The sequence below is a fragment of the Terrapene carolina genome, unplaced genomic scaffold (assembly GCF_002925995.2).
Source record: "Terrapene carolina triunguis isolate 2854851 unplaced genomic scaffold, T_m_triunguis-2.0 Scaffold141, whole genome shotgun sequence".
NCBI classification, from domain to species: Eukaryota; Metazoa; Chordata; order Testudines; family Emydidae; genus Terrapene; species Terrapene triunguis.
The window spans coordinates 7,613,911-7,640,924 of NW_020664492.1; the positions used below are offsets into that span (position 1 = coordinate 7,613,911).

General features: G+C 46.4%; 1 protein-coding gene across 1 annotated transcript in view; it reads left to right on the top strand.

The window, feature by feature from the left end:
* LOC112113030 (breast cancer type 2 susceptibility protein-like) overlaps window positions 1–27,014 on the top strand; it is an 84,109-nt gene that overhangs the window by 50,909 nt on the left and 6,186 nt on the right. The window contains exons 19-23 of the mRNA XM_026653551.1: window positions 1,215–1,359; window positions 14,293–14,414; window positions 19,215–19,416; window positions 21,288–21,454; window positions 21,546–21,684. Of these exons, the coding sequence (XP_026509336.1) occupies window positions 1,215–1,359; window positions 14,293–14,414; window positions 19,215–19,416; window positions 21,288–21,454; window positions 21,546–21,684 (775 nt within the window). The remainder of the gene's footprint in view (window positions 1–1,214; window positions 1,360–14,292; window positions 14,415–19,214; window positions 19,417–21,287; window positions 21,455–21,545; window positions 21,685–27,014) is intronic.

Consider the following 27,014-nt stretch of genomic DNA (forward strand, 5'->3'; position numbering starts at 1 on the left):
GCAGCAAGCCAGAGAAAGGGATGTGATCAGCAAAAGCTATGCTACAATGTTTTAATTACCACTGGAACTGCAAAAAGGAGGGGAACCATTCATATATCTCAGAATTGTGGGAAGTGCTGCTAGCAGAAAGAGCATACTCAGCAAAGAAATTTCCTATTATCGTTTCCTTTTGTTTTGCTAGTTTTCTTGCAAATAATTCTCTTTGAGATAAAACAAAGTTGTCCCTTGCTTCCAACCTATGCTCTTTGTCCTCTCTGGCATCTTTCACATTAATAATGCTAGGCACTTCGGTTGTCATGGTTCCTTTCAGAGGTCCAATTCCTTCAAACAGTCCTTCATGAGTAAAAATTTGTACTATTGCTTTCAGTCTTTGACTCTTCCCTCACTTTTAAACTGCAACAGAGATAGAGTTACTGTTTTTTATAGCTGTCATCTTAACTAAGCTACAGCCCTGAACTTTGGAGTTATCTTTATTAATTTTCAGTGAGCAGATAAAAATACAAAAAAATATAAAATTATTTATAGCTTGTATATGTTCCCAGTTACCATATACTTCATGGGAGCTCCAACGGAATTATGCAATTTTATAATTGATCGGATTCAGATTTATAATTGATCAGATAAACATAACACAATAAGGTGGAGATTAAAATAGTAAAATGGGAGAAGATGTACATGAGGAGGAAGGAAGATTAACCAAAGCTGAAGGGAGTTAGAGGGGGACATGGCAGCTAGATAGAATGGAGGTCTGGCATTCTTTGAGCAGTCTGTTATTTGTATTCAAACATATCTAAAGAAACAGGGTCCAAATATCTTCGATTTCATATAATGGATTCCTAGGGCAGTAAGCTATTCTTTTTTTGGCTGCTAATTCGGACAGATCTGAATACCACTGCTGTATTTTGGGCATAAGCCTACTCTTCCATTTTTGTAAAATCATGCGCTTGGTAATCAGTGCAGCCCTCAAGTTTTTGTGGTGGAATTAAACCCAGTTTACCAGGTGTAATGTCAGATTTCAACCTAAATTGAAAATATTGCAATAGAGGGAGAGGATAAGGGAGTTTTTCAGAACTGAAATTAAAATTTTATGAGCCTCAAAAAGCCTAAAAAAATTGGCCTTATTGGAGGGAGAATAGAATTTTAAAAGACTGGATTAGGGTACTTTTAAATAAATAAATAAAAGCCTTAATTTTATATGTGAATTCTTATTCCAGTGGGTGGAAAAGATACCAACTGGATCATATGTGTTTCGTAATGGTCGAGCTGAAGAAAGGGAAGCTGCAAAGCATGCAGAGAATCGACAAAAACACCTGGAAGCTCTGTTTTCACAAATCCAAGTGGAATTTGAACAGCATGAAGGTAAAACTGTTTGTTTTCAAGTATGCAGTGTAGTTGTAGCTATGTTGGTCCCAGGATATTAGAGAGACAAGGTGGGTGAGGTATTATCTTTTATGGGACCAATTTCTGTTGGTGAGAGAGAGAAGCTTTTCAGTTCACACAGAACTCTTCTTCAGGTCAGGTCTTCTGTTTCACTGTCTCAAAGGTATTCTCGTTACAGGAATGTGTTGTGTGAACATGAGGATCTTGTTTATAGAGGATTCTCCTTTATGCTGAAAAAGGAGTTTTCCTGAAGTTCTTTGGGAGATAGTACTAAGATTTTCTGCCAAGTCTGAATGCAGTCGTTTTGGTTTTTTAATGTTATTTCTGAGATGTTTAAGGCAAGTCTGATGGGCTGCTACTCCCCATCGTGTGTAAATAATCACCAGAAATACTGCAGTAGAACCTCAGAGTTATGAACACCTCGGGAATGGAGGTTGTTCATAATTCTGAAATGTTCGTAACTCTGAACAAAACATTATGGTGTTTTTTTTTCAAAAGTTTACGTCTAAACATTGATTTAATACAGCTTTGAAACTTTATTATGCAGAAGAAAAACGCTGCTTTCACTTTATTTTTTTAGTAGTTTACGTTTAACACAGTACTGTGCTGTATTTGCTTTTTTTTTTAATTTGTGTATGTCTGTGTCTTTGCTGCTGCTGCCGCCTGATTGCATACTTCCGGTTCCAAATTAAATGCGTGGTTGACTGGTCAGTTCGTAACTCTGGTGTTTGTAATTCTGAGGTTCTACTGTAACTTGTTAACAGATTTTTGTACATAATTTAGGACTTGTTCCTGTGAGGTGTAGACTTGGAATACACAGATACAAGTATAGAGTCACTGATAGTTGAGTGAGGTTGTTGTCTCAATTTCTGGTGAACTGCACCTCTGAATTCTTCTGGTCTCAGGCCTCTAGCTATCACCAGGTTCATAGATTCTAAGGCCAGAAGAGACGACTGTGATCATGTAGGGGACTGTCTGTGACTCCATAGTGAGCCTGCTACAGTGATCCAGGAGTTCACATTTCTTACTGGCTTGCTGAAATCTAATTATAGAACATACCACCAGTTTGGGGTGTCTGCCCTGTTTTTATTAGTCTTCCCTGAGGTAGCCACTCAAGGTCGTGAGCCCCTCCTGACAGCATGACATGGTAAATAGTGAAGAGGACAGATCACTGATCCACAACAACCTGGATTGCTTGGTAAGCTGGGCACAAACAAAAAATGTGTGTTTTAATATGGCCCAATGAAGTTATAGATCTAGGAACATACGCCATATTTACAGGATGAGGGATTCTATCCTGGGAAGCAGTTAACTCTGAAAAAGACTTCAGGGTCAAGGTGGTAATCAGCTGAACATGAGCTCCCAGTGAGACACTGAGGCCAATGGGGCTAATTAGGTCCTTCTATGCATCATCAAGAACTCTCAAGTAGGAGTGCAGAGTCTGTATACCCCTCTATTTGGCACTGGTGCAATTGCTGCTGGACTACTGTGTCTAGTTCTGGTGTCCATAATTCAAGAAGAATGTTGAAACATTGGAAAGGATTCAGAAAAAAGCCACAAGAATAATTAAAGCATGACGCCTAGTGATGAACTCCAGGAGCTCACCCCTTAATTTATACCTTGTTAAGTTAAATCATAGATTCATAGGACTGGAAGGGACCTTGAGAGGTCATCTAGTCCAGTCCCCTGCACTCATGGCAGGGATGGTCTAGATCAGTGGTTCTTCTTTGAGTGATTGCGCATGTGTATTCCACAATAGGTGTGTGTGCTCGCCATGCACCGGTGCCGGAAGTTTTTTCCCTAGCAGTACCCATAGGGGAGCATCCCTAGCAACCCCTGGAGTGGCACCTCCATGGCGCGGTATAAGGGAGGGCTGCACACTCCCCCCCCCACCCTCAGTTCCTTCTTGCCGCCAGTGAAAGTGCTTCGGAACTGCTCTGCTCCAGCTTTGCTGTAGCTCGTCCCCAAAATTTCTTGTTCATTCAGTGTATGGTACCTGTAGTTAATTAGTTGTTTAGTTGAGCTAGAGTGCCCGGGCCGGGGCATGCCCCATGCCCTGGGGTTTAAGTCATGCGACACTTGTAGGAGATCTATGCCAGTGAGTGATCTGCACGCGGACTGTTTATGCTGTTTGGGGGAAACCCATCTCAGCGATCGCTGCAAGATCTGCAAGTCGTTTAAGCCTTGGACCAAGAGAGAAAGGGACATTAGTCTCCGGGCTATTCTGATGGAGGCAGCACTGACCCTGGCTCTGGTGCGCCGCTTTGAGTAGGCACCAGGCACCGCGGTGTTGGTGCGTGGCGACCCTTCAGCACCATCGACTAGTCGGCACCACTCCCCGTCCACAGGGCATGCCAAGGAGGCTAGGAAGAGGCCTTCTTCGTCGCAGCCCCGGAGTAAACCTGGGACAGAGGCTAGACTGATGTTGGGCAGTCCTCGATTCCCACCGGCCTCTAGGCCTCCGACTCAAGTCGAGCAGAGTAGCCCGGCCCATTCGGAGCAGGCCTGTCTGGATGCCCTCCACACCGGAGGCCCTGCAGGCGGCTCGGGATGTTATGTCCATGCCGGTACCAGGAGCACCGCCGTTGTCGGCCCCGCGCTCTAGAGGCAAGCCGCCGCTGGGATCTCCGCAGTCACCCCCAACTTGGTCTTGGTCGAGGGAACGTTCCCGATGCCGTTCGCCGCCCAGCGACCGTTCAGGGCAAAATCCACGTGGATCACCCTCGACTCCCACCAGGCTGTCTGGTTGGGTTCCGTCTGACCGAGACTCTCGGCACCACTCCGCCTCGAGGAGTGAATACTGACGGGACCGAGGCAGACTACGCCAAAGGTCCTTGTCCCAGAGGGGCTATCGCAGCCAGTCACGGCACGAACGCCGACGTCGTTCCGGTTCGTTGTCCCGCTCGAGGACCCCACCACGGCACCACCCCCGCAGCCCTGGGCGTCGATCGCCGTCGTCTCGCCGTCATGGGTCCGCCCGCCGGAGCCGATCACGGACAGCTGTTACCGACGGTACAGGTCCTCCACGTCAGAATCGCAGTACTGTGGTCAGCATCACCACTCCTCCCGGTCCAGGGACAGCAGCAGGTCGTATGTCAGCCCGGCCTCCCTTTGTAGTCGTCCATCGATGGGCCACTCCAGCCAAGCCGAACAGCCGGCTCCGCCGGTGCCACAGCAGATGCAGTGGCACCAGGCCCCATGGCCAGCCCAATGGTACCAGTGGGCACCATGGCCCCCAACTTGGCCAGAGCCTCAGAAGGACCATCAGCCTCCCTCTCCAGACCTCCGAGGAAGGAGTTGGTGGGACGTACATCCTTGACACTGTGCCTGGAGACCGACCAGGTGGTGGACCCTCCGGTGCCAGTGGACACACAAAGTACCGCGCCGGCCTCCTTGCCCTCCCCAGATGAGGCGATTACGGCCCCTCCTCCATCCATTCCGCAGGAGGACTTTAGGGCCCACCAAGAACTCTTAAAAAGGGTGGCATCAAGCCTCCACCTGCAGGCAGAGGAGATGGAGGAGCCCTCGGAGTCCCTGTTTAATGTCCTGCCTCCTCGGCACCAGGCAGGGTGGCCTTGCCCCTCCACTAAGGAATGGTGAAAATTTCAAATGCCCTGTGGCAAATCCCGGCCTCATTGGCCCCAATCTCTAAGAGAGCGGAACGCAAGTATTTTGTACCCACCAAGGGGCATGAATACTTGTACACCCACCCTGCTCCTAACTCCCGGCGGTCGAGTTGGTCAACCACAGGGAACGGCAGGGTCAACCAGCCCCTACCCTGAAAAATAAAGATTAAAGGAGGCTGGACTCATTTGGAAGAAAAATGTATTTGTCCTCGAGCTTCCAGTTACGGGTGGCAAACCACCAGGCTTTCCTGGGCCGGTATGAGTTCAATCTGTGGGGCTCCCTGCCCAAGTTCAAGGACTTCCTCCAGGAGCGCAACAGGAAGGAGTTCAAAGTGCTGGTGGAGGAGGGCACAACAGCTGCCAGGGCAACCCTGCAGGCAGCTTCGGATGCAGCGGACACGGCCGCGCGGTCCATGGCCTCCACGGCGCCCATGAGAAGGGCGTCATGGCTCCTGCTCTCTGGGCTCTCCAGTGAGGCGCAGACCTCCCTGCAGGACCTCCCGTTTGATGGCAAACCTGTTTGCAGAACAAACGAGTACAAAGCTGCATGGGCTGAAAGACTCCCGCACAACACTCCAGCCTCTGGGTCTCTATGTTCCAGCTCTGGCTAAACCTAAGTGCAAGCCGCAGCAAACTCCCACTCAGGCCACCCATTCAAAATACGAGACCACTTATAAAAAGTCACGGGACTATAAAAGGCGCCCACAGTGGCACTCTCGGCCTGCCCCCCAGCTTGGGTCATCCAAGGGCAAGCAGGCGGGGAAAAGACGGTTTTGACTGGATGCCCAGGGGCGCCCTGCCAGTTCTCATCAGGGATCCACCCTCAGTAAAGCTTCCCTTCTCCAATCGGTTGTGTGCTTTCCTTCTGGAGTGGTCACGGCTGACCTCGGACCGATGGGTCCTCAACACCATCTCCCGGGGCTACACCCTCCAGTTTATTTCGACCCTGCCCAACCACCCTCCCCCCCCGCCCATCCCTCCTGGAGGACTCCTTGCACGAGGCTCTGCTCAAGCAGGCGGTGGGTTGGCTCCTGGGCCTAGGAGCAGTGGAAGCGGTACTGGGGGAGTTCAAAAGCAAGGGGTACTATTCCCGCTATTTCCTTATCCTGAAGGCCAAAGGGGGGCTCAGGCCCTTCTTGGACCTGCGAGGCCTGAACTAGTACATGGTGAAGCTCAAGTTCTACATGGTCTCCCTTGCCTCCATCATCCCCTTCCTGGATCCCGGGGACTGGTACGCCGCCCTCAATCTGCCGCCCTCAATCTGCAGGATGCATACTTCCACATTCATATATTCGAGGGCACAGATGCTTCCTCCGTTTCACGGTGGGGCAGGAACACTACCATTTTACAGTCCTCCCATTTGGCCTGTCCACTGCCCCCAGGGTATTCACGAAATGTATGTCGGTGGTAGCGGCCTACCTCAGGTGCCGGGGGGTCCAGATCTTCCCCTATCAGGATGACTGGTTGGTCAAGGGCAGCTCCCGGTCACAGGTGCGGAATCATGTGGTGCTCCTTCTGTCCACGTACACCGCTTTGGGTCTGTTGGTAAACAACGCCAAGTCCATGTTAGTCCCGGTACAACGCATAGAGTTTATCGGGGCGGTCCTGGATGCCTCGTCGGCCAGAGCCTCCCTCCCACAGGACAGGTTCAAGACCCTGAAGGGGCTCATCGACACGGTCACAATGTTTCTGGTGACAATAGCCAGAGCATGCCTCTAGTTCTTGGGTCACATGTCAGCATGTATGTATGTGGTCCGTCATGCCAGACTCAGAATGAGGCCCTTTCAGCTCTGGTTGGCCTCGGAGTTCTCCCAGGCCAGGGACAGGATGGACAAAGTCCTCACTGTGCCCAAGCCAGTGATCACCTCCGTATGGTGGTGGTCCTCCCCGAGAAACATGCTCCAAGGGGTCCCATTCAGGGGCAGGGCCTCGTCACTGGAACTGGTGTCCGACACCTCGGACGTGGGATGGGGGACCCATGTGGCGAACGTTCAGACCCAAGGTCTGTGGTCATCTCAGGATCTGACCCTCCACATAAACGTCAAAGAGCTCAGGGCGGTACAGCTGGTGTGCATGGCCTTCCACTCGGACCTGGAGGGCCGGGTGGTCAGGGTTCTCACGGACAACATGGCCTCAATGTTCTACATCAACAGGCAAGGGGGGGCCCGATCCTCAGCTGCAAAGCCCTCAGGCTGTGGGACTTTTGTATAGCCCACAACATCTGCTTACAGGCCTTCCATCTACTGGGCGCCCAGAACGCGTGGGCAGATCGCTTGAGCAGATACTTTTCCTTTCAGCACGAGTGGTCTCTCCAACCAGAGGTGGTGCACAGACTTTTCCAAATGTGGGGAACTCCCCAGGTGAATCTGTTCGCGACTTGGCAGAACCCTCGCTGTCCCAGTTCTGCTCTGGGGGGGGTGGGGAGGGCTGGGATGGGGCGCTATCTCCAATGCCTTCGTCCTGGTCAGGTCAGTTTCTCTATGCCTTTCCCCCGTTCCCGCTGATCGGTAAGGTCCTGGAAAAGATAAAGATGGACAAGGCCCTGGTCCTTCTGATTGCCCTGGCATGGCCCAGGCAGCATTGGTATGGGACCCTCACGGGCCTGGTGGTCACCCCGCCGTGGCCGTTGCCGTCCCGCCCTGACCTACTCTCCCAGGACCAGGGCCGCCTTCTCCACCCCAACCTAGCGGCACTCCACCTCACAGCGTGGCTGCTCAATGGTTAGGCCGGGAGGAAAGGATGTGCTTGGAAGGGGTTCAGCGCGTCCTCTTAGAAAGCAGGTGGCCCTCCACATGCTGAGCCTACTTGGCAAAGTGGTCTCAGTTTTCCAGATGGGCGGACGAGCAGGGCGTTTCCCCAGTGACCGCCCCAATCCAACTGATTCTGAACTACCTCCTTCACCTTAAAGCCCAGGGCCTGGCGCCCTCGTCAGTCAAGGTGCACCTGGCGGCCATATTGGCCTTCCACCCACCGGTGCAGGGCCACACGGTATTCTCCCATGCTATGACTGGACAATTCCTTAAGGGATTGGATTGTCTCTTTCCTGTATGTTAGGCCCCCAGTCCTGCAGTGGGACTTAAATCTGGTGTTGGCCCGTCTCACGGGGGCCCCGTTTGAGCCGCTAGCTACATGCTCCTAGTCACACCTCTTGTGGAAGGTGGCCTTCCTGGTTATGATCAGGTTGGCTAGGCGGGTCTCGGAAATAAGGGCCCTGACCTCTGAGCCCCCCTACACAGTGTTTCATAAGGATACGGTCCAGCTCCGCCCACACCCTTTGTTCCTCCCAAAGGTGGTCTCCGCCTATCACATGGGTCAGGACATTTTTCTGCCGGTCCTCTGCCCCAAGCGTCCAGTGAGGAGCGCCGCCTCCACACACTGGATGAGAGATGGGCTCTGGCTTTTTACCTGGCGCGGACTAAGCCATTCAGGAAGTTCTTGTAACTGTTCATCGCCTTGGCCGAGCGCATGAAAGGTCGGCCGATCTCCACTCAGCGGCTCTCCAACTGGATCACCTCGTGCATCCATACCTGTTATGACCTGGCGGGAATCCCTCCGGCACCAACTGTGAAGGCACACTCAACTAGGGCGCAGGCCTTGTCGGCTGCCTTTTTGGCCCATGTCCCCATTCAGGACATTTGTAGGGCTGCCACATGGTCTTCAGTTCACACGTTCACCTAGCATTATGCGATCGTCTCCCAGACCAGGGAGGACGCTGGGTTCGGCAGGGCCGTACTCTGTCCTGAGAGTTTGTGAACTCCTTCCCACCTCCAACAGATGTAGCTTGGAATCACGTATTGAGGAATACACATGAGCAATCACTCGAAGAAGAAAAGATAGTTACCTTTTCCGTAACTGGTGTTCTTTGAGATGTGTTGCTCATGTCTATTCCACAGCCTGCCCTCCTTCCCCTCTGGCAAGAAGGAACTGAGGGGTGGGGCAGCACGCAGCGCCCCTTATACCGTGCCATCGAGGCGCCACTCCAGGGGTCGCTAGGAGCGCTCCCCTACGGGTACTGCTAGGGGAAAAACTTCCGGTACCAGTGCACGTGACGAGCACGCACACCTATTGTGGAATAAACATGAGTAACACATCTCGAAGAACACCAGTTATGGAAAAGGTAACTGTCTTTTTTCAAACTTTTTTTTTCTGGTGACCCAGTTGAAGAAAACTGTTGATGTCTGCAACCCAACGGAGCTGGGGATGAGGGGTTTGGGACATGGGAGGGGCAGAGGGTTGGGGTGTGGGGGTGAGGGCTGTGGGGTGGGGCCAGGAATGAGGGGCTCAGGGTGTGGGAGGGGGTTGCAGGCTCGGGGGTGGGGATGGGGCTGAGGAGTTTGGGATGCAGGAGGGGGCTCCGGGTTTGGGGGGGCTCATGGCTGGGGCAGGGGATTGAGGCGTGGGGTTGGGGTGTGGGCTTACCTCGGGCAGCTCCCAGTCAGTGGCGCAGCAAGGGTGCTAAGGAAGGCTTCCTGCCTGTCCTGGCACTGTGGACTGCGCTGAACCCCGGAAGCGGCCAGCAACAGGTCCAGCTCCTAGGCGGAGGCGTGCAAGCAGCTCTGCACGACTCTCGTCCGCAGGCACAGCCGCCCCCCAGGAACCAGCCAATGGGAGTGTAGAGCTGGTGCTTGGGGTGGGGGACAGTGCGCGGAGCCCCATGCTCCCCCTCCCCACCTAGGAAACAGACCTGCTGCTGGCTGCTTCCGGGGCACAGCGTGGTGTCAGAACAGGTAGGAACTAGCATGCCTTAGTCGGGCAGCACCGCTGACGGGACTTTTAACGGCCCAGTCGGTGGTGCTGACCAGAGCTGCCATGACCCAGTGCCTTACATTCCGGGACCCAATACTGGGTTGCGACCCGCCGTTTGAAAACCACAGGTCTAGATCAGGGATTCTCAACCTTCTTCTTACTGAGGCCCCACCAACATGCTATAAAAACTCCACAGCCCACGCCTGCTACACCAACTGTTCTTCTGCATATAAAAGCCAGGGCCAGCATTAGGGGAAGCAAGCAGGGCAATTACCTGGGGTCCCACGCCACATGGGGCCCCGCGAAGCTAAGTTCAGGCTATAGCTTCAGCCCCATGCAGTGGGACTTCTGCTTTTTTCCCTGGGCCCCAGCAAATCTAATGGCCCTACTTTGCGGCCCCCCTGAAACCTGCTCACGGCCCCCCAGGGGACCCCAGGCCCCTGATTGAGAACCACTGGTCTAGTCTGACCTCCTGCATAATACAGGCCATAGAACTTTCCCAGATGGTTCTTATTTGAACTATAGCATATCTCTTAGAAAAACATCCAATCTTGATTTTAAAATTGCCAGTGATGGCCCCCCACAACCTCTGGTAAGTTGTTCCAATGGTTAATTACCCTCACTGCTTCATATTTCCTGAATTTGTCTAGCTTCAACTTCCAGCCATTGGATTTTGTTAAACTTTTGTCAGTAAGATTCAAGAGCCCTCTACTATCGGATATCTGTTCCCCCTGTAAGTACTTATAACCTGTGATTGTCACCCCTCTTAACTTATACCTTGTTAAGTTAAATCATAGAATCATAGGACTGGAAGGGACCTCGAGAGGTGAATGCACTCATGGAAGTACTAAGTAGTATCTAGACCAGGGTTTCTCACAACAAATTTTTTGGTAGCCTCAAAGTGCGGCCACCAACTCTTGCTGGTGACCGTGCTGACAGTTTTTTCTTAAAATACTTAATTACCTTTAGAAAAACCAAATATATAAGCGCATACACATGTCCAAATCATTGTAATTTATTGACTATTTTTGCAGACTCAATAATAAAAATAATGTATAGTTGTCTCTCTCCTTTACAGGACCTTAACAGAATAGAAACACAAATAAGGTGCTCTGCAGGTTCTTGTTTTTTTTGTTGTCATTTCTTTTGCTTTTTTTGGCTGCTTTTGTTAAAAGACTTGCTAGCTAGTAAGTCTACTGCTGTTAAAAGTGGTATTAACAAATATCACAGCAGCAGACTTAATTTGTCCCTGGGCTTGCCAGGACTGAGTAAGCCTTGGATAGGGAGGTCAGTAGGGAGGATGTGGGGGACATCATGCATGATGGGCTGGGGGGGGTCAAGGGTGATAGGGGGTAGCCCTGCCGTTGGGGGTTTGAGCCCTGTGACCAGAGCCTGCTGCCTGCCACCCCAGAGCTGGAGCCCGAGCCTACATCCCAAGGAAGGTGGGGAACTCACTAGCTGCCTGCTCCTCTAGCATTTGTGTCTCCTGTTGGTGGCCCTTGGGGCAGGACCACTGCTTTTCCCCCTTCCCCCTCCATCACTGCCAAGGAAGTTGTGGCCGCAAGAAAAGCCCCTGGTGGCCACATGCGGCCACAGTGGCCGCATTTGAGAAACTCTGCCTTAGACTCTCCAGTCTATTTTGCCACCCAGGCAAACTGGATTTAGTGATCCGGCAGGTAGTGAAGACGTGCCCTAACTTAAAGGTTTATTAACTAGAAAAAAGAAATAGAATTATTTCCAGACTAAAGCAAGCAAACATAAACACAAATGAGTTACCATCTATGATTTTTAAAGATACTACATCTCTGTCAATTCAAGATGGCTTTCAGGGCAGACAACTCCTGGGGGTCTCTGCCTCTCAGTTTAGAGTCTCTGGCCCTGTCAGAGTTCAAACTGCAGAGAGATGTAACATCTTCCTGTGTCTTTCTTTCATTTCCATCATTCAGCCTCCAAGTCCATAGACCAGCTTCCTTGCATGTGGTATTTCTAAGATGCGATAGGGCCATTAATCAATCCTTTGTATTGCGATGTTCCCATCTGATTTTGATTGTTCTTCTGGATGGTGGCAGGAAACACTCTTCCCATCTGAGTTCAGAAGTTTAGAGCAAATGTTTTCAGTTATAAAGCAAAACTTACATATTTCCTTATAGCATGGAATACAGACATTACAAAATAAGTTTAATGCATTAGCAATTTACCAGCATTCTATGGAGTCTAAACACATTCTTATAAGACTAATACCTGTTTTGAGCAACACATAAGTGAACTGCTCTGGTCTCCAGCTATGAGTTTATCATTTCTTAACTAATGTCTGTAGCCTTGGTACCTGGCCTGCCAGTGTCACATACCATTCCCCAGTCTTTGTGTCATCTGCAAATTTTGTAGGTGATGATTTTATGTTTCCTTCCACGTCACTGATAAAAATGTAAAATAGCATAGGGTCAAGAACTGATCCCTATGGGACCCCACTAGAAACACATTCACTTGATGATTCCCTGTTTACATTGCATTTTGAGACCTGTCCATTAACTAGTTTTTAATCCATTTAATGTGTGCCATGTTCATTTTATGTCATTCTATTTTTTTAATCATCATACGGTACCAAGTTCCGTGCCTTACAGATGTCTAAGTATATTACATCTACACTATTACCTTTATCAACAAAACTTGTAATCTCGTAAAAAAACAAAACCTTAGTTTTACAGGGTCTGTTTTTTTCCATAAACCATGTTGATTAACATAAAGAATTAAAGGAGGACAAAATAGTTCATTATTTGAGTCCTGTATCATGTGCTGTATTATTTGCCAAAGATCAGTGTCAGGTTGACAGGCCTATAATTACACAGGATGTCCTGTTAATCCATTTTAAATATTAACACACAACATTAGCTTTCTCCCTGTCCTTTGGAACGTTTCCAAAGTTCCAGGATTTATTGAAAAGCAACATTAATGGTCCAGTGAGCTCCTCGGCCAGCTCTTTTAAAACTCTTGCATGCAAGTTATATGGACCTGCTGATTTAAAAAATCCTAACTGTAGTAACTCCTATTTAGCATTCTCCTAAGTTACTATTGGAATGAAAAGTGTTTCATCACATGATATTACTTATATAATCTGATTTTCCTAAGTAAAGAAAAGAAATATTTTCTCTTTTCTGCATTAATATTGACAATTCTACCATTTTTATCTAGTAAAGGACCAATTCCATTGTTAAGGTTTTTTTTTGTTTTTAATGTACTTAAAACTCCGCCTTCATTGTCTTTAACTCTGTTGGCCATAGAGTTCTCCATGTGTCCTTTTGCGTCCTTTATCAATTTTCTACAATTCATAACTTCTGATTTATATTCATTACTATCAACTTGCTCTTTCTTCCATTTGTTCTATATATTTATGAGATCAAGACATGGGGTGGAATCAAGTGATTCTTCCACTCTCCTACCAGGCCCTGGGGAATAATCCCCCGCTAACTACCCATGATTGCCTCAGCAAATCTGATTTAAGCTCACACATTTTGCCTTCTGGGAGCAATGACAGTGGTAATGAGAGATCAATCATCCTTCTTTAAGCAAAATATTATTTATTAGAATAAAAGCCTTTAAGAAAAATATACTTTAAAAATAATAAACTAGCCTTTATGAATGCCTGCTTTTCCCTAAAACTTACCATTCCGAGTCTGGGAAGGTCCAGCTCCTTCAGACTCCTCCATCGAGCCTGACAGCATGTCTTTCTTTCAGAGCTCACTCACAATTGAGCCCCTCTTCTACTTCTGAGAAGCTCTTTTTAATTTTGTCCTTTTCATCTCTAGTTTCTGGCCTGGCAAAACAGCTGTGTCACTTCGGCCTGGAGCCTGGAAGTATGCCATTGTCTTATAATTGCCACCCCAAGTGTTTGGCAAGAGTTTGCTTATCTAGGGAGACATTTTGCCTTTCTGTTTGTTCTTCCTGCAACCCCTTCTTACGCTATAGCAATACATTCGTACAGGAAAGTCTTATAACCCAATATACAACAACTTCCCTTCACTGACTAGGTCCCGTATAACATCCATAAAATTGTTACATCTCATTATTCTTAGAATATTGCTTAGCAGTTCCTGTAGTAATCATAACATTATTACGTATCAGCTCCTTTTCCCTCTACCCTACACAAAGAGGTCCTGACTTGTCTTGAATCAACACACCAATATAGATTCACATGCCATTAAAATATAAAAGTAAAGTAGTTCAGCCACCTAATTGCAAAAAATATTTTATCCCTCTTATATGGCAAAGATGACTTTCCTTTTTAATAGATATTTTCTGTCTCTGTCTCCAGTGATTCTACAGTGAGCTTATACCACATTCTACTATGTGAAATCCAAGTGAATAGTAGACTTTCTGCCACTTGTATTACTAAAAAAAGTGAATTCCTGTATATAGACTCAGCCTGATATTTTCATTCAGACACACTTTGGCCACTCTAAAGAGCTTTCTACATCACATTTTTAATTGTTTTTTTTATTTAGATTGTAGCAGTTAGATATAACATTAACATTTTTTAAAACAGACAAACCTCAAAGAAGAGCACTGAGATCGCGCACACTCACCAGACAGCAGATTCATACTGTGCAAGATGGTGCAGAGCTTTATGAAGCAATTCAGAATGCATCTGATCCTGGTTGTATGGAGGTAATTATTAATTGTGAATACTACCCTCAAATACATGTGGAATCTCCATTGTTTTTATTCAATAATAGTTTCTGCTGGATTCAAGGACATGATATGACCTTAAATTAGTATTGCCTGTTGCCTTCTTGTGAGATGTTCTGCAATGTGCTGATCATTAAATAAGAATTCAGATTAAAATAATTTAAAAAGATTGCATGAAGGATTCAAATTTTGTTGCATTTTTTCGTTCACTAGTATTGGTCTGTTAGAACTGTCACAGTTCTGGAGTTACCTACAGCTCTGCTACATTTGTGGTCTCTTCAAGGGCATCTCTTTAGGTCTTAGAAAGGTGATGGCTAGTGGCCTAAGGACAAGAACCAATGTTCCTTTTCCTTCCAGACCAGAGTATTAGAGTTGCAGCCCCCTGGCAATTCACTGTGCTTATCCCAGCAGGTCTGACTTTTAGTCCAGCACCTGCAGTTCTGCTCTCTGTGACAGCATTTACCGGTGACCAGCCAGCTTTTACAAAACCCAGTATATTTATTTTGGACAAAAGCATTATAGAGGAAACATGTAATAAAACAATAAATAGTCTATGTGCATGCTAAGTTTATCAGATGTCAACCATCTTCCATGTGGTGACCCCAGTGTGTTTTCAAAGTCATTCAAACCCTTCCAGCAGGGTTTTGCCCTCTTGGTTACAGTCTCATGTAAGTTTGTGGATTAAGTGAGGGATCTCTGAGTCAATTCAGACTGACACATTATTACAATTTGGGGGCTTGTTCCTGAGGGCTCATGAAACAGGTATAACTAGTCAGTGCCCTTTTCCCTAGGGAGAAAAGCTTTAAAGATTGGGTATCTACATAACTGGCACTGGGACTCTGCTTTAATCAACCCCTATCCAGGGCCGGCACAACCCATTAGGCGACCTAGGCGGTCGCTTAGGGCACTAACATTTGGGGGGCGGCAACCGCGGCGGCCGGATCTTCAGTCGCTCCAGTCGTCGTCGGTATTTCAGGAGTGGGACCTTCCACCGCCTCTGTCGGGGGGCGGTATTTCGGGGGCGGGACCTTCCGCCGCCTAGGGGGCAAAAAAGCTGGCGGCGCTCCTGCCCCTATCCCTGTGATTCCATATTCCATAGAAGTGGGTTGTAGCCCACGAAAGCTTATGCTCTAATAAATTTGTTAGTCTCTAAGGTGCCACAAGTACTCCTGTTCTTTTTGCATATTCCATAGGAAACACATACAGGGAACCAGAAACATAAAGATACACACACAAAACTTATTAATACAAAGATCTATGAATATTATGTGTCCGTAGCATTTGGCATATCTCAATGTAATAGTCTTTGAAGTTTTCCATGTTTCCAAGGTCTCACATCTGTCACATCTCATTTAAATGGATGAGTAACAATACAAGAGGGGATGGGGGAACTGAGTCACAATTCTGATTTATTTTTATGAAAGAAGTTTCCCAGTTCTCCATAAAAACAAGCATATTAATAAAAATAAATATAAAAGATGTTTATTGAATTAAATATTTTACTAGTGGATTTATAAGGTGTTAAAAGATGTACTCGAGTCGAATCGAGCTGAACAGAAATTTTGTGATTAAACAGTTTCATCAGAAAATGCCAGTTTGTCACACTCAACATTTCTTGTGAAAATGAGTCAGGTTCAGCTAACTTTCACTCAGTCACAGGCAGGTTTCCAGAGATACCCTGGCTGCTAGGGTTCTAATGGAACCCAACTAGGTCCACCATGCAGTCTGCTTATGGGCCAGGGACCTCAGGTTTTTAGGGTCCCTGGCTTCCAACATTTCTGCTTCAGAGCTAGGAGCCTGGTAGCCTTGGAGGTCCTGGGAGCCCTGGCTCAAGCTGTGGCTCTGAGTTGAGGCTCTCAGCTCTGCACTCTGTTCATATTTTGGACTTACTATTTAGTGGCGGGAAGCAGTGAAACTGACATGAATCATGTCAAGTTCACTGGCAGCGGCTGGGGATTGGGGAGCATGTTTTGTTTCAAAAACACTGTGTTTCAGTGTCTCCCAAACACAATTTTTTTGAATCTGCCAGTTTCATGAGAAAATTTGTAATATTTGGTTTCAGTTTGAATGAATCTGAAACCAAATTTCAAAATACTGAAATTCCCTATGAATGGAAAATTCCAAATTTTGGTCAGCTCTTCTCTGGAGTTAAGTGTCCAACTGTGAATGGTGAAATTTTACAAATCTGTAAATATATGGCTCTACAAAATTATTTTCATAATTTTTTTTATTATTGTCATTATTTATTATTAGGGCTGTTGATTAATCACAGTTAACTCACGTGATTAACTCAAAAAAAGTAATCGCGATTAAAAAAATTAATCGTGATTAATTGCACTGTTAAACAATAGAATACCAATTGACATTTATTAAACATTTTTGGATGTTTTTCTACATTTTCAAATGTATCGATTCAATTGCAACACAAAATGCAAAGTGTACAGTGCTCACTTTATATTATTTTTTATTACGAATATTTGCACTGTAAACATGATAAACAAAAGAAATAGTATTTTTCAATTCACCTCATACAAGTATCTTTATCATAAAAGTGCAACTTACAAATGTAGGTTTTTTTGTTACATAACTGCACTCAAAAACAAAACGATGTAAAACTTTAGAGCCTACAAGTCCACTCAGTCCTACTTCTCGTTCAGCCAACCATTAAGAGAAACAAGTTTGTTTACATTTACGGGAGATAATGCTGCCCACTTTTTAATTACAGTGTCACCTGAAAGTGAGAACAGGCGTTCGCATGGCACTGTTGTAGCTGGTGTCGCAAACTATTTACGTGCCAGATGCACTAAAGATTCATATTCCTCTTCATGCTTCAGCCATCGTTCCAGAGGACATGCTTCCATGCTGATGAGGTTCATTAAAAAAATAACGTGTTAATTAAATTTGTGACTGAACTCCTTGGGGGAGAATTGTATGTCTCCTTCTCTGTTTTACCCTCATTCTGCCATATATTTCATGTTATAGCAGTCTCGGATGATGACCCAGCACATGTTCGTTTTATGAACACTTTCACTACAAATATGACAAAATGCAAAGAAGACACCAATGTGAAATTTCTAAAGATGGCTACAGCACTTGATGCAAGATTTAAGAATCTGAAGTGCTTTCCAAAATCTGAGAGGGATGAGGTGTGGAGCATGCTTTCAGAAGTCTTAAAAGAGCAACACTCCGATGCGGAAACTACGGAACCCAAACCACCAAAAAAGAAAATCAACCTTCTGCTGGTGGCATCTGACTCAGATGATGAAAATGAACATGCGTCGGTCCACAGTGCTTTGGATCATTATCGAGCAGAACCCGTCATCAGCCTGGACGCATGTCCTCTGGAATGGTGGTTGAAGCATCAAGGGACATATGAATCTTTAGAGCATCTGGCACATAAATATCTTGCGATGCCAGCTACAACAATGCCATGAGAATGCCTGTTTTCACTTTCAGGTGACATTGTAAACAAGAAGCAGGCAGCATTATCTTCTGCAAATGTAAACAAACTTGTTTGAGCAATTGGCTGAACCAGAAGTAGGATTGATTGGACTTGTAGGCTCTAAAGTTTTCCATTGTTTTATTTTTGAATGCAGGTTTTTTTGTACATAATTCTACATTTGTAAGTTCAACTTTCATGATAAAGAGATTACACTGCATTACTTGTATTAGGTGAATTGAAAAATACTATTTCTTTTGTTTTTTACAGTGCAAATATTTGTATTAAAAATAAATATAAAGTGAGCACTGTACACTTTGTATTCTGTGTTGTAACTGAAATAATTATATTTGAAAATGTAGAAAGCATCCAAAAATATTTAAATAAATGGTTTTCTATTATTAACAGCGCAATTAATTGTGATTAATTTTTATAATCACCCGATTAATCACAATTGATTTTTTTAACTGCTTGACAACCCTAATTATTAGTAGTATCTAAATAATTTTTCTACTAGAGTAAATATTTACCAAATATTTGTGGTGCAATGACAATCGGTGCTTCTTGCCATGCTTGTGTTTCCCTCCCCCATGTAATTATAACAAGACCTCTATAAGAACCTGGTACATGCAAAAATCACTAAAGTAACTGAGTAGCAGTTTGAGAGAGATTCAACAAACAAATCTATACTTTCAATACAACCAACTCAGCAAACAATGTAATTAAAGTTAATGTTTATAGTCTTATGTCCTTGTCCTATTTTATGTTTGTGCAAAAGAAATTGAGCCAGGTTTACTTTCTACTAAAGTAAAAAAACCAAAAAACAAACCTATGATGTGACCCTCAAAACTCGTGTACTTTTCACCTAAGTGATTGCTGTCCTTGCTCCCAATCTTCCTCCTTTTCCAGCTCCAGCCTGTGTTTGCCATTTCTCCCAATCTTCATTCAAGCACAGACACTTAGCGACATGCCAAGTAGTGAGTCTTCCCATTGTGTCTGTTATAAAGCAGAGCACATGCCTAAGCATTTGTAGGATCAGGGCTTTTGACTGTAATAAGATCATAGAGTCTGTGACTTTGACTTTGTCAATGTTTTGTAAAATGTATGTATTTATGGTGCTGTACAATGCTTATTATTTGCATTCCAGTAATACCTAGAGGGCCTAACCAAGATCGGGGCCCCTTTGTATTATAATATATAATAATAGTTCTGAAATCCTGTTATATTAATGAAATGAAAATTAATCTTGTATATTTAGAGAAGACTTTCTCAAAATCTATGACAGACTTTTTTACTGATAGACACATGAAGCTGAGTGGGTTTGCCCTTTGTGGTTACAGGGATGTCTTAGTGAAGAGCAGTTAAAAGCCTTGAATACTCACAGGCAGATGTTGAATGATAAGAAGCAAGCTCAGATACAAGCAGAATTCAAGAAGGCTATAGAGTCTGCTGAACGGGAGGAACATGGTTGCTCCAAAAGGGATGTGTCTACTGTATGGAAGTTACGTGTTGTGGATTACAGAAAACAAGAAAAAGATAAAGGTTAGTACTGAAAAATGTAAACAACTTCAATTTTCACCATAATAGGCCAATTTAAGCACTTGGGATGGGGTGGAGATTAAAGATTTATAATCAAGGCATGGTCCAACACACAAACAAATACCTTGCCTCAGTTTTTAATAAGGGTAATGAAGAGTTTAGGTAGTGGCAGGGTGGCTAATGGGAATGAGGATATGGAAGTAGAAATTACCACATCAGAGGTGGAAGTCAAATTTAGCAGCTTAATGGAACTAAATGAGGGGGCCCAGATAATCTCCATCTAAGAATATTAAAGGAACTGGCACATAGTCAGGCTTGACCAAGCTCTGGCTGGGATGATTTAGTTGGGGATTGGTCCTGCTTTGAGCAGGAGTTTGGACTAGATCAGTGCTTCTCAAAGCTGGTCCACAAAAAGCTGGTCCACTGCTTGTTCAGGGAAAGCCCCTGACGGTCCAGGCCGGTTTGTTTATCTGCTATGTCCACAGGTTTGGCCAATCGCAGCTCCCACTGGCCGCAGTTCGCCACTCCAGGCCAATGGGGGCTGCGGGAAGGGCGGCCAGTACATCCCTCAGCCCGCGCCGCTTCCCGCAGCCCCCATTGGCCTGAGATGGCGAACCGCGGCCAGTGGGAGCCGCGATCGGCCGAACTTGCGGACGTGGCAGGTAAACAAACCAGCCTGGACCTCCAGGGGCTTTCCCTGAACAAGCTGCGGACCGGCTTTGAGAAGCACTGGACTAGATGATCTCCTGAGGTCCTTTCCAGCCCTGATATTCTTTGATTCTATGAAATTGCAATCCCAATAATAAGGATTTTTATGAATCTGTAAACTCAGAGGTTGTACCCAATGACTGGAGAATTGCTAACGTAGTACCTATTTTTAAAAGCAACAACAAAAAAAGTGATCCAGGAAACTACAGTCCTGTTTGACCTCAATTGTATGCAAGGTCTTGGAACAAATTTTGAAAGAGAAAGTAGTTAAGGCCATAGAAGTAAGCAGTAATTGGGATAAAATATAGCATGGTTTTACAGAAGTTAGATTGTGCCAGACCAACCTGAATCCCCTTCTTTAAGAAAATAACTGATTTTTTAAACAAAGGAAATGCAGCAGATCTAATCTACCTGGATTTCAGTAAGGCATTTGGTACAGTTTCACATGGGAAATTATTAGTTTAATTGGAGAAGATGGAGATTAATTTGAGAATAGAAGGGTGGATAAGAAACTGTTTAAAGGGGAGATTGCAACAAGTCCTCCTGAAAGGTGAACTGTCAGTCTGGAGGGAGGTTACTAGCAGAGTTTCTCAGGGATCAGTCTTGGGACCAGTCTTATTTAACATTTTTATTGACGACCTTGGCGACTGCTAGCAGGAAATATCTCCAACAGCCAGTGAAACTAGATGGGGAGGACTCTGAGTTATTACAGAGAATTCTTTCCTGGGTGTCTTGCTGGTGGATCTTGCCCACATCCTCAAGTTCCAACTGATCACCATATTTGGGGCTGGGAAGGATTTTTTCCCTGGATCAGATCAGCAGAGAGACTGGGGGTTTTCTGCCTTCCTCGGCAGCATGGGACATGGTCACTTGCAGGTTTAAACTAGTGTAAAATGGCGGATTCTCTGTAACTTGAAGTCTTTAAATCATGATTTGAGGACTTCAGTAACTCAGCCAGAGGTTCAGGGTCACAGGAGTGGGTGGGCGAGGTTCTGTGGCCAGCAATGTGCAGGAGGTCAGACTAAATTATCATGATGGTCCCTTCTGACCTTAAAATCTATGAGTCTATAAATTCAACAGAGTTACACCAAGGATGTCTTAAGTTGAATTTTTTTGAGGCCTCCATGTTACTGCATACTAATATGTTTTCTAATCTTACATTATAGCCATTATATTGAATATATGGCGTCCATTATTGGATGTATGTTCCCTGTTAAAAGAAGGTGGTCGGTACAGAATATACCAGCTAGTAGCTTCGCAATCCAAAGGCAAATCAGACACTGTTAATGTACAGTTAACAGCCACAAACAAAACTCAGTACCTCCAACTACAGGTAAAAACTTTTAACTGTAAATATGTGTATAACCGCATAAACAATTTATATAAGCTTGATGGCATAAATATTTAAAGTTCTGTTTCTTCAGGCTTCGCAAGAGGTGCTGTTACAGATTTATATTCCGAGGAAGGCTCTGCGGTTCAGCATGTTGTTGGATCCATCTTTTCGACCAGCCTGTGCTGAAGTGGATTTAGTGGGATTTATAGTTTCTGTTAGCAAGAGAACAGGTATATTGTGCATTGTGTCCAAGTTTTTTCATGTTTAAACAGATCATATTAAAAATCTAACAACTTTCCAAGCTGATCTTGGTGTTGTACCTGCAGGTTTATAACTGTCTAATGTTTAGGTTAGACAGACCAAACCATAGAATCATAGAAATGTAGCGCTGGAAGGGACTTTGAGAGGTCATCAAGTCCAGCCACCTCTGCTGAGGGAGGACCAAGTAAACTTAGACCATTCCTGACTAGTGTTTGTCCAACCTGTTCTTAAAGGCCTCCAATTGTGAGGATTCCATAAAATCCCTTGGAAGCCTATTCTCTTACCCTTATAGGCTATGCCGGGGTCGGCAATCTTTGGCACGCAGCTTGCCAGGGTAAGCCCCCTGGCGGGCCGGGCCGGTTTGTTTATCTGCCACGTCCGCAGGTTTGGCCAATCGTGGCTCCCACTGGCTGTGGTTTGCTGTCCCAGGCCAATAAGGGCGGCGGGAAGCGGCGCGGGCCAAGGGATGTGCTGGCCGCCGCTTCCCGCCGCCCCCATTGGCCTGGAGCGGCAAACCGCGGCCAGTGGGAGCTGCGATCAGCCAAACCTGTGGACGCGGTAGGTAAACAAAGTGGCCCGGCCTGCTAGGGGGCTTACCCTAGCGAGCTGCGTGCCAAGGTTGCCAACCCCTGGGCTATGCCTACTCTAAGAAGTAAGAGTGTGATTCCCCTGCCCATGTACACATAGTGATGCTAGCTCCCATCAAGCTAGCATGAATATAAATAGCAGTGTAGCCATGCTAGCACAGGTAACAATAGCAGAGCTTAGCTGTACCATGTATAAACCCCTCTGAAACTACTGGGTATGTGCTGAGTTACATAGCCACCAGTTTCAGGTGGGTTTGTACTCAGCATGGCTTAGCCATGTCTCTGCTGCCACTACTAGTGCTACTGAAACGACACTACTATTTATACTCACACTAGCTTGATGAGTGCTAGCATGATTATCTGTATGCGAACAGGGGATTCACACCCCTACCTTATCGTGTAGATATAGTCATAACTAGAAAGTTTTTATTTATATCTAACCTACCTCTCCCTTACTGCAGATTTAAGCCCATTATTTCTTGTCCTACCTTCAGTGGACGTGGAAGACAATTGGTCACGTCCTCATTGTAACAGCCCTTAATGTATTTGAAGACTGTTCTCAGGTCCCCCCACTCCCCCCAATCTTCTTTTCTCAAGATTAAACAGGCCCAGATTAACCTTTCCTCATAGGTCAGGTTTTCTAAATCTTCTATTGTTTTTGTTGCTCTACTCTGGACTCTCTAATTTGCCCACATCTTTCCTAAAGCGTGGCACCCAAAACGGGACGCAATTACTCCAGCTGAGGTCTTACCAATGCTGAGTAAAGTAGGACAGTTATCTCTTGTCTCTTACATATGGCTCTCCTGTTAATACACCATGGAATTATATTAGCCTTTTTCGCAACTGCATCACATTGTTGCCTCGTATTCCATTTGTGATCCACTATAACCCCCACATCCTTTTCAGCCTTATGCCACCTAGCCATTTATTTCCCATTGTGAATTTGTGCATTTGAATTTTCCTTCTTGAATGAAGTACTTGTCTTTACTGAATTTCATTTTGTTGATTTCAGACCAGTTCTCTAATTTTTCAAGGTTGTTTTGAATTCCAATCCTGTTCTCCAAAGTGCTTGCAACCTCTCTCAGCTTGGTATCATCTGCAAATTTTATAAGCATACTCTCCACTCCATTATCCAAGTCATTAATTAAAATATTGAATAGTAAGTACTGACCCCTCTATGACCCTCACTAGATAAGTCCTCCCAGTTTGGCAGTGAACCATTGATAACTTTTTTGAGTATGGTCTTTAAACCAGTTGTGCAACCGCCTTATAGTAATTTCATCTAAACCACAGTTCCCTAGTTTGCTTTTGAGAATGTCAGGTGGGACTGCCAAAAGCCTTACTAAAATCAAGATATATCAGGTCTACGGCTTCCTCCCTATCCACTAGGCCAGTAACCCTGTCAAAGAAAGAAATTAAGTTGGTTTGGTATGATTTGTTCTTGTTATTCCTTATAACCCTGTTATCCTCTAAGTCCTTACAAACTGATTGTGTAATAATTTGTTCCAGTATCTTTTCCAGTATCCAAGTTAGGCTGACTGGTCTATAATTCTCCAGATCCTCTTTTTTTCCCTTTTTTAAAGATGGGTACTATGTTTGCCCTTCTCCGTTCCTCTGGGACTTCACCCGTCCTCCATGAATTCTCAAAGATAATTGCTAATGATTGCTTCAGCTAGTTCCTTAAGTACCCTAGGATGAATTTCATCAGGCACTGGCAACTTGAACACATGTAACTTATCTAAATATTCTTCTTCGAGTACTTGCTCATGTCGATTCCATTCTAGGTGTGTGTGTGCCCACATGAGTGGTCGTCAGAGTATTTTGCCTTAGCAGTATCATTAGAGTCAGCTGTGGCGCCCCCTTGAGTGTTGCGCTCATGCGTTGGTATATCAGGCATTGCCGGCCCTACACCCTCTCAGTTCCTTCTTACCACTTGTGGTGGTTAGTCGGAGTGCCTTTCCTTGCATAGTAAGGGCTATTGGTTTCATCTCTTCTGAGTTCAAGCCTTACGGACTTGTAAATAGTTGTTTGTAGTAGTTAATGTTAAGTGTAGTTAGAAGTTAGAGTCCCAGCAGGGACTTCACCCCAGAAAGGGCATGCCCTGTCTCTGAGGTTTAAGCTCTGCGTGGACTGTAACAGGCCTATGCCTGTAAGTGACCCCCACAGCAGCTGCCTCAAGTGCTTGGGAGAATCACATGTGAAGGACAAGTGTCATATTTGTAAACATTTTCGACCCAGGACTCAGAGTGTGGGATATTCATTTGAGGGCCCTCTTCATGGAGGCTGCCCTCCGTCCGGCTTCCAAGCCGTCCTGCTAAGACTCAACTCCTAGTGCCTCGGTGTGCAGCACACCCCCGGCACCACTCCCCATCGCCTGTGCCCAGAAAGAAAACTAAGAAACATGGTTCTCCAGCACTGGGCAAGAAAGGCCATGGGGCATCAGGCAAAGGACCCAGTTCGGGCCGCCCGGGAACTCCGGAGCCGTGTGGACGTGCCTCCCCAGTCAGTCCTGAGCCCCTTAAAGGATCCACCACCGTCTCCCAGGAGTGGTAGGGGACCCAAACTTGTGGTGACGTCGACTCATTCCCAAGCTTCCCTGGCACCAAGAAAGCAGAGGCCTCGGCTCGCGCTGCAGGCACCACAGGAAGCGGCAAAGGCTCCTTCCGAGGGTAAGCCAGTCGCCAAGACCCCACCAGGGGTCAGTGCAGCACTGCTGATTCCCCAAGCCAAGGCAGCGCTCTCCGTCTCCACGCCGCAGATCTCTGGCATCGCAGCCCAGATCCTCTGGGGCTCACCCTTGGTCACCGGCACAGTGTTCGTGGTCCCCGCCATCTCGACGTGGATCATCTGGGGGAGGCACCAGTCTCTGTACTACCAGCACCATTCATCTTCTCTGCGCAGATCTCCGTTGTTTCCCCCTTGGGGTCCCCCCCCCCCCAATACCGCCTCTCCCCCCCCCCCCCCCAGCACCAGTCCCCCCGACACTGGCACCGATCCTCCCACTCCAAGCACCGGTCTCGGGTGGCGACAGTCGGCAGGCAGACACAGGCGTTGACGGCCCCACCATGGTCACTGGGAGGGGATTCCCCCGGCATGGAAGAGCAGTTTAGTCCCTCACTGAGACTCCACTGGCGCAATTGGGCACCTGAGGCCGCATCGACGTTTACGGCGCCACCTTGACAGCATGGTCAGTGGCCTCCCCAGTGGCCTTATTGGAGTGCGTGGGCCATGCTGGTGATGACAATGGCCCCTTCGCACCGCTCATCTGCCACCACCTCAGAGCAACAGTTGACTGCACCATCAGCACCGGGGTTGGTGCATGAAACACGCTTGGAGGTTGGGGTAGAGGAGACAGTGCCCACCCCAAACCCCCTACCCTCATGGGGGATGATGCCCGGGGGCCTCCCCCAGTAGTACAGTCGTTGTCCGCGATTTACGGCCTGCTGACATGACTGCTTTTAGCAATAAGTAATAGTGGTTTCAGGCACTTTACTGGTTTGCCAAAATCTCCCCATACACCCTATGGATACTGCTAAGGGAAAAACTTCCGGCACCGGTGCATGTGGCGAGCACACACACCTAATATGAAATGGACATGAGCAATATATCTCGAAGAACACCAGTTACGGAAAAGGTAACTGTCTTTTCTCCTTCCCTGTTAAGTAGAGGACCTACCCTTTCTTTCATCTTGCTTCCTAATGTATTTATAGAACCTCTTCTTACTGCCTTTTATGTCCTTTGTTTGGTTTCACTCATTTTGTGCCTTAGCTTTTCTGATTTTGTCCCTATATGCATGTGCTATCCTTTTATTATATCTCCTTAGCAAATCTTGCACGTTTCCATTGTTGGTAGGATTCCTTTTTGATTTTTCAGGTCATTTAAGAGCTCCTGATGGAGTGCTATTGGCTTCTTACTGTTTTTTCTCTTTCCTTTGAATTGGATTAGTTTACATTGTGTCAGCTCTCCTGGACTCCTTTATCCTTAAGATTTTTTTCCAAATGGGACATTACCTACTAGTTTTCTGAGTTTTAGTCTTTTCTTGAAGTCCATTGTCCTTATTCTGCTGCCCTAATTCCTTCCTTTCCTTAGACACATGAAAGCGATCATTTCATGATCACTTTCATCCAAATTACCTTCCACCTTCAGATTTGCCACCAATTCCTCTCTGTTGGTCAGAATCAAGTCTAAAATGGCTGTCCCTCTGGTTACTGCCTCAACTTTCTGAAAGAAAAAGTTATCCCAAATACATTCCAATAACTTACTGGAAATTTTGTGGTTTGCCATATTACATTTTCCAACAGCTGTCTGGGAGTTAGTCCCCCATTACTACCAGGTCTTGTGTTTTGGATAGGGTTACCATATTTCAGCAAGCAAAAAAGAGGACGGGAGGAGCCCCGCCCCTCCCAGTTCCCGCCCCCCTCAGAACCCCCAACCCTCCCCCCGTTCCTTGTCCCCTGACTGCCCCCTCCTGGGACCCCTGCCCCTAACTGCCCCCCAGGACTCCACCCCCTACCTAAGCCTCCCTGCCTCTTGTCCCCTGACTGCCCCCTCCTGAGACCCTCCCCCCATCCTAACTGGCCCCCTAGGACCCTACCCCCTACCTGTACCCTGATTGCCCCAACCCTTATCCACACCCCCACCCCCAGACAGACCCCTGGGACTCCCATGCCCCATCCAACCACTCCCCACCCCCTGACAGCCCCCCCCAGAAC